Consider the following 8,010-nt stretch of genomic DNA (forward strand, 5'->3'; position numbering starts at 1 on the left):
GTTGAAGGCAAATCTATTTGTTTTTTGTTCCCTCAATTTTTTCCAGGTGATTTATATCATACCACCTAATGTTTGCTTATTCTAAGGCTGCTTATGTTAGAGTGCTCCATTATGTGTATTCCTATCAGTTGCTCTTTTAGAATATAATAGAGTCTAAATAAGTAAACTAACAAAAAAAAATAAGACTTAAGTTGAGTGTAATATTTTTTGTAGTGTTACTTAGTATGTGAGTACTGTTTGTATATCTGTGTCTGAGAGAGAGAGAGAGAGAGAGAGAGAGAGAGAGAAAGAAAATAAAAGAGAAGAAAAGAAGAGGAGGAGGTGGAGGAGAAGGAGGAGTAAGAAGAAATGGAAAACAGTGCCAGAGACTCAATGGCACAACAGATACAGAAATAGGCAAAGAAAAAGAGACATGGAGAAAGACAGAAAAAGAGTGAAATATACAGATAGGAGACAGAGAGACAAAGACAGAAACAGAGATATAAGTAGAAAAACACAAAGAGAGAAAAAGACTGAGAATGACAAAGACAGAGAGAAGGAAAGTGTGAGAGAGACAAATAAAGTAACAAAGAGAAACACACATGTATATAGACAAAGACAAATGTACAGGGTGAGAGATGAGGAGACAGAGAGAACTAGGAGAGAGAAAGGGACAGAAAGACAGAGACAGCTACAGAGAAACAGAAAAACAAAATGTAAGAGAGGAAATGAAATGCTCATGATCCATTAAATAAAAAGTAACTTGGTTCTTCTGTCACTTATATGTCTTACCTTCCTGTTTTTCGGGAAGCTGTTTCAAAGAACCTGGTCCTGGAAGCCACCCTGCAAACAGAAGTCAATCAAGTCCCATGAGTTTCTCTGGAATACTTATGAGAACCAATAGACAATGAGCAACACAAAAACTATAAACCAGATGGGCACCAATTGAAGGGTCTGCCTTAGCTTTCAAAGGACCTGGGTCTGAGAAGAAACCCAAGCATCAGAATGTGAAATGACTCAGAGACCATAAGCTACTGCAAGGCTATGCTTAATGCCCTTTGCTTTCCCTTGGTTCAGAATGGTCTGAGTATGTTGTTGGTTCAGGCTATTCTTGTGAGAAACAAGTGAAACAAGTCCTTGGTTTCAAAGTATAAATTTTTGCCATTTTTGTAAATACACTTAGCTACTTAATTAACATGGTAGAGTCTTTGTTTTTCTTATTTCCCCCATTTTACAATTATGGAAAACAAGAGACATGAGAAAAAGGAATACCAGGAGGCAGTATATGAGAGGGATCCCAAGCACTGGCTGAAGAGAGACCAGTCAGGCTAACTGTGGCCATGAAAGGCTGATCTGTGAGAGCTGCTATGCTCCTACCTTAGCCACTCTATGCCTGGTTCCTTGGCTTCCAGTCCCACCTCAGGAAAAACTGCTAGAAATCAGCTCAGTTCCTACTTTGCAAGAGGTTCTCTGGAGAATCTGAGACATTTTGGAAGATTTTTAAAAAATGTTTTATTTACTTTTGAGACAGAGAGAGACAGAGCATGAGCAGGGGAGGGGCATAGAGAGAGGAAGACACAGAATCCGAAGCAGGCTCTCGGCTCTGAGCTGTCAGCACAAAGCCTGACATGGGGCTTGAACTCACAAACTGCGAGATCACAACCTGAGCCTAAGTCGGGCGCCCAGCCAACTAAGCCACCCAGGCGCCCCCATTTTGGAATATTTTAAAAAATCATACCCTTGATATTTAAAAAAAAGCCTAAAGGCACAAGTACAATAAATAAATCTGTTAATTAAATTACTTTAAAAACCAGTAGCAATAACAAGAAAATACAAAAAATGTCCAGAGGGAACATGAAAACAGAAGGTAATCTTATCACCCTACAGAGATCAGGGCAGTTTTAGTGAAATCTGTCAGCCTTGAGTGATGAGTGCAACACGCCAAACAGGACTTGTCTGTGACATTTCCCTAGACTATTAAGTGAATGAAGCCTTGGGGTTGTAGACTGTATACTCTTCATAATCATAATGGTGATCCTGAAAGAACTCCTGATGGCCTAACATGAGCTTTAGGTCAAGGATGAGGAACAACTCTACTTACACAGACGATGAGATTCTCCCTGCATTGCTAACCACAATATCTGGCTTTGGTTCTGGCTTTTGGGGAGTAGCTGCCCGGCACGGAGGATCTGGAGGCCTCACTGGAGGGCGGACAATGGTTGGCTTTTCTCCTAGAGACCGCACTTTGCTGAAACTGTCAGAGTCTCCTGAAAGAGAACACCACCAAGAACTTGAGTGGTTAGCCAACTGGAACACTATTCATGAACAGGCACCCAATATTGGAGTTATCTTGGCTACCTCCCTTGGTCCCCACTTACTTTTGGTCACTAACAACTAAGCATTTGTTTTCCTTTCTTTCTATTGTTTTTTTTTTTTTTGGTTGGTTGATTTTGGTTTTGTTTGTTTGTTTGTTTTTGTTTTGTTTTGCTTTTCATTCTTTCAGCAGCTTAATCCTTCAGAAACTCTATGTTTGAAACCCAGCTCTAGAACTTCTATTTGTGTGACCTAGGGTATGTTATATCAATTTGATAATTCTTAGTTTCCTCATCTATATAATGAAGACCAATAATACTTTAACGTACAGAGATAAAAAAAATTAATTAGGTACTAGGGTGCCGGGGTGGCTCAGTCAGTTAAGCATCTGACTCTCGATTTCGGCTCAGGTTATGATCTCACAGTTCAGCTATGCACTGACAGTGCGGAGCCTGCTTGGGATTCTCTCTCTGCCTGTCCCCCACTCATATGCATGTGTTCTTGCTCCTCTCTCTTTTTGTCTCAAAGTAAATAAACTTAAAAAAATTAAGCACTAATATATTTAGTACAGGCCTGGCACATAATAGGCACTTAGTCAATGTTTTATAATGAATTTGAATCTGTTAGTTTTGTAATTACCAAAACTCAGGTCTTTTTTACTTAGACCTTGACTATGGTAGCAGTATTCCAACTTGCCTCCCTGCCTCTATGTCTCTGGTTTCCAGGTCAGTCAGTACAAAATAAATATACGTAATTATTTATGAAATGGTTCTGGCAGGAGTTTATGACATGGATGCACTTACACATTGCTGGTAGCAGTGTACACCAGGCTAATTCTATCTACATAGCCATAAAGAATTCTGGAAAATGTGGATGCAAAATCATACATAAGACATAGTTTATACTTATTGATCCAGTTGATCCACATTGGGGAATAGGCCCAAGGGAATTAACCCCTCCCCAAAATAGGAAAAACATTCAGAACAAAAACATGCTTCTTAATAGCAAATACTCGGACCCAGCACAAAGAAAAGCAAACCAATTTTTATAAGCACTTAACCAGTAAATATTACACATGAACTGACAAGGATTTGGGGCAGGTTAAAAAATATACATGCATTTAAAATAATATTAAGTGGGGCGCCTGGGTGGCTCAGTCGGTTAAGCGTCCGACTTCAGCTCAGGTCACGATCTCGCGGTCCGTGAGTTCGAGCCCCGCATCGGGCTCTGGGCTGATGGCTCAGAGCCTGGAGCCTGCTTCTGATTCTGTGTCTCCCTCTCTCTCTGCCCCTCCCCCATTCATGCTCTGTCTCTCTCTGTCTCAAAAATAAATAAACGTTAAAAAAATTAAAAATAAAATAAAAAATAAAATAAAATAATATTAAGTAATGGGGCACCTGGGTGGCTCAGTTGGTTAAGCATCTGACTCTTGATTTCAGCTCAGATCATGATCGCAAGGTTTGTGAGATACAGACCCACGTCAGGCTTTGAGTTGACAGTGCAGAACCTGTTTGGGATTCTCTTTCTCCTTCTCTCTCTGTTTTTCCCTCCCTATCTCTCTCTCTACAAAAAATAAATAAACTTTAAAAAATAATTTAAAAAGTTAAAATTAAAATATTAAGTGAAAAAAAAAACACTAAAAGTACTTATGGCCTGCAGAACATTATAGGGAAATAGACATATGTGCAACTAAGGGTGTTATCATGGAGGAGCTAAGATGGCGCTAGAATAGGAGGACTCTAGGCTCATCTCATCCCTCAAACACAGCTAGATAACTATCAAATCATCATAAATACCCCAGAAATCAACCTGAAGACTGACAAACTCCACAACTAAAGGCAGAGAAGAAGCCACATTGAGGAAGGTAGAGGTGCAGAGACATGGTTTGTGAGAAAAAATTAGATGGCAGGTGCTGCAGAGGGGAAGGAGCATGATCATGAAGAAAGGCAAGAGAGAGAGGAGAGCACAGGGAAATGCACAAGGAGAACATTTCCCCAAAGCCATTGACTGGGAAAATTAGAGGAGCTGATTTTCATGAGTTCTTGCAACTGGAGGGGAGGGTTAAATGTTGGTGTGCTTGGCTGTGATAGAGACCTGAGTGTACTGCCCTAATTCTGGAGAGATGGCAGGCAAACAACCAAGGGTCAGATGGCATGGGAAAAGTGATTTGAAGAATGCTTGGGGCACACTGGGGGAGATTACTCCCTCTTCCTGGAGTACCTCCATGAGAGTCAGAGTTCAGGAAAATGCCTCTCTGAGGACAGAGGAGCTTGCTATCAACATTGCCCTCATTTGCCACTCAGTACAAACACAGGGCCAAATACAGACGGCACCTTGGCCCTACACTGGCTGCCTAACTTGCTTAAACCAGGTCCCACACTCTTGTGCTCTGGAACAACTGACCTTCTCAATAAAACTTGCCTCAATTCCAGCTTGGTAGGCCCTTCACCAAGAAGACCAGCGCAGACCCCTGCCCAAACCATATTTCTTATTTATTTATTTATTTATTTACTAGTAATTTTATATATTTTTTTACTTTATTTTATTTTATTTTCAATATATGAAATTTATTGTCAAATTGGTTTCCATACAACACCCAGTGCTCATCCCAAAAGGTGCCCTCCTCAATACCCATCACCCACCATCCCTCCCTCCCACCCCCCATCAACCTTAGTTTGTTCTCAGTTTTTAAGAGTCTCTTATGCTTTGGCTCTCTCCCACTCTAACCTCTTTTTTTTTTTTTTCCTTTCCCTCCTCCATGGGTTTCTGTTAAGCTTCTCAGGATCCACATAAGAGTGAAAACATATGGTATCTGTCTTTCTCTGTATGGCTTATTTCACTTAGCATCACACTCTCCAGTTCCATCCACATTGCTACTAAGGGACATATTTCGTTCTTTCTCATTGCCATGCAGTACTCCATTGTGTATATAAACCACAATTTCTTTATCCATTCATCAGTTGATGGACATTTAGGCTCTTTGCATAATTTGGCTATTGTTGAGAGTGCTGCTATAAACATTGGGGTACAAGTGCCCCTATGCATCAGTACTCCTGTATCCCTTGGGTAAATTACTAGCAGTGCTATTGCTGGGTCATAGGGTAGGTCTATTTTTAATTTTCTGAGGAACCTCCACACTGCTTTCCAGAGCGGCTGCACCAATTTGCATTCCCACCAACAGTGCAAGAGGGTTCCCGTTTCTCCACATCCTCTCCAGCATCTATAGTCTCCTGATTTCTTCATTTTGGCCACTCTGACTGGCGTGAGGTGGTATCTGAGTGTGGTTTTGATTTGTATTTCCCTGATAAGGAGCGACGTTGAGCATCTTTTCATGTGCCTGTTGGCCATCCGGATGTCTTCTTTAGAGAAGTGTCTATTCATGTTTTCTGCCCATTTCTTCATTGGGTTATTTGTTTTTCAGGTGTGGAGTTTGGTGAGCTCTTTATAGATTTTGGAGACTAGCCCTTTGTCTGATATGTCATTTGCAAATATCTTTTCCCATTCCGTTGGTTGCCTTTTAGTTTTCTTGGTTGTTTCCTTTGCTGTGCAGAAGGTTTTTTATCTTCATAAGGTCCCAGTAATTCATTTTTGCTTTTAATTCCCTTGCATTTGGGGATGCGTCGAGTAAGAGATTGCTACGGCTGAGGTCAGAGAGGTCTTTTCCTGCTTTCTCCTCTAAGGTTTTGATGGTTTCCTGTCTCACATTCAGGTCCTTTATCCATTTTGAGTTTATTTTTGTGAATGGTGTGAGAAAGTGGTCTAGTTTCAACCTTCTGCATGCTGCTGTCCAGTTCTCCCAGCACCATTTATTAAAGAGACTGTCTTTTTTCCATTGGATGTTCTTTCCTGCTTTGTCAAAGATGAGTTGGCCATACGTTGGTGGGTCTAGTTCTGGGGTTTCTATTCTATTCCATTGGTCAATGTGTCTGTTTTTGTGCCAATACCATGCTGTCTTGATGATGACAGCTTTGTAGTAGAGGCTAAAGTCTGGGATTGTGATGCCTCCTGCTTTGGTCTTCTTCTTCAAAATTACTTTGGCTATCCGGGGCCTTTTGTGGTTCCATATGAATTTTAGGATGGCTTGTTCTAGTTTTGAGAAGAATGCTGGTGCCATTTTCATTGGGATTGCATTGAATGTGTAGATAGCTTTGTGTAGTATTGACATTTTGACAATATTTATTCTTCCAATCCACGAGCGGGGAATGTCTTTCCATTTCTTTATATCTTCTTCAATTATAAGAAAGCTTCATAAGCTTTCTATAGTTTTCAGCATACAGATCTTTTACATCTTTGGTTAGATTTATTCCTAGGTGTTTCATGCGTCTTGGTGCAATTGTGAAGGGGATCAGTTTCTTTATTTGTCTTTCTGTTGCTTCATTGTTAGTGTATAAGAATGCAACTGATTTCTGTACGTTGATTTTGTATCCTGCAACTTTGCTGAATTCATGTATCAGTTCTAGCAGACTTTTGGTGGAGTCTATCGGATTTTCCATTATAGTATCATGTCATCTGCAAAAAGCGAAAGCTTGACTTCATCCTTGCCAATTTTGATGCCTTTGATTTCCTTTTGTTGTCTCCTTGCTGATGCTAGGACTTCCAACACTATGTTAAAAAACAGCGGTAAGAGTGGGCATCCCTGTCGTGTTCCTGATCTCAGGGATAAAGCTCTCAGTTTTTCCCCATTGAGGATGATGTTAGCTGTGGGCTTTTCATAAATGGCTTTTATGATCTTTAAGTATGTTCCTTCTATCCCGACTTTCTCAAGGGTTTTTATTAAGAAAGGGTGCTGGATTTTGTCAAAGGCCTTTTCTGCATCGATTGACAGGATCATATGGTTCTTCTCTTTTCTTTTATTAATGTGATTTATCACGTTGATTGATTTGCGAATGTTGAACTAACCCTGCAGCCCAGGAATGAATCCCACTTGATCATGGTGAATAATTCTTTTTATATGCTGTTGAATTCGATTTGCTAGTATCTTATTGAGAATTTTTGCATCCATATTCATCAGGGATATTGGCTGGTAGTTCTCTTTTTTTACTGGGTCTCTGTCCGGTTTAGGAATCAAAGTAATACTGGCTTCATAGAATGAGTCTGGAAGTTTTCCTTCCCTTTCTAATTCTTGAAATAGCTTGAGAAAGATATGTATTATCTCTGCTTTAAACGTCTGGTAGAACTCCCCTGGGAAGCCATCTGGTCCTGGACTCTTATTTGTTAGGAGATTTTTGATAACTAATTCAATTTCTTCGCTGGTTATGGGTCTGTTCAAGCTTTCTCTTTCCTCCTGATTGAGTTTTGGAAGCGTGTGGGTGTTTAGGAATTTGTCCATTTCTTCCAGGTTGTCCAATTTGTTGGCATATAATTTTTCATAGTATTCCCTGATAATTGTTTGTATCTCTGAGGGATTGGTTGTAATAATCCCATTTTCATTCATGATTTTATCTATTTGGGTCATCTCCCTTTTCTTTTTGAGAAGCCTGGCTAGAGGTTTGTCAATTTTGTTTATTTTTTCAAAAAACCAACTCTCGGTTTCGTTGATCTGCTCTACAGTTTTTTTAGATTCTATCTTATTTATTTCTGCTCTGATCTTTATTATTTCTCTTCTTCTGCTGGGTTTAGGCTGCCTTTGCTGTTCTGCTTCTATTTCCTTTAGGTGTGCTGTTAGATTTTGTATTTGGGATTTTTCTTGTTTCTTGAGATAGGCCTGGATTGCAATGT

General features: G+C 40.0%; 1 protein-coding gene across 1 annotated transcript in view; it reads right to left on the reverse strand.

Moving 5' to 3' along the window:
- Nucleotides 1–2,076: 2,076 nt before the first annotated feature.
- Nucleotides 2,077–8,010, reverse strand: part of OPHN1 (oligophrenin 1) — a 530,949-nt gene continuing 525,015 nt past the window's right edge. The window contains exon 22 of the mRNA XM_049643254.1: nt 2,077–2,246. Within this exon, the coding sequence (XP_049499211.1) occupies nt 2,077–2,246 (170 nt within the window). The remainder of the gene's footprint in view (nt 2,247–8,010) is intronic.

The sequence above is a fragment of the Panthera uncia genome, chromosome X (assembly GCF_023721935.1).
Source record: "Panthera uncia isolate 11264 chromosome X, Puncia_PCG_1.0, whole genome shotgun sequence".
NCBI lineage: Eukaryota > Metazoa > Chordata > Mammalia > Carnivora > Felidae > Panthera > Panthera uncia.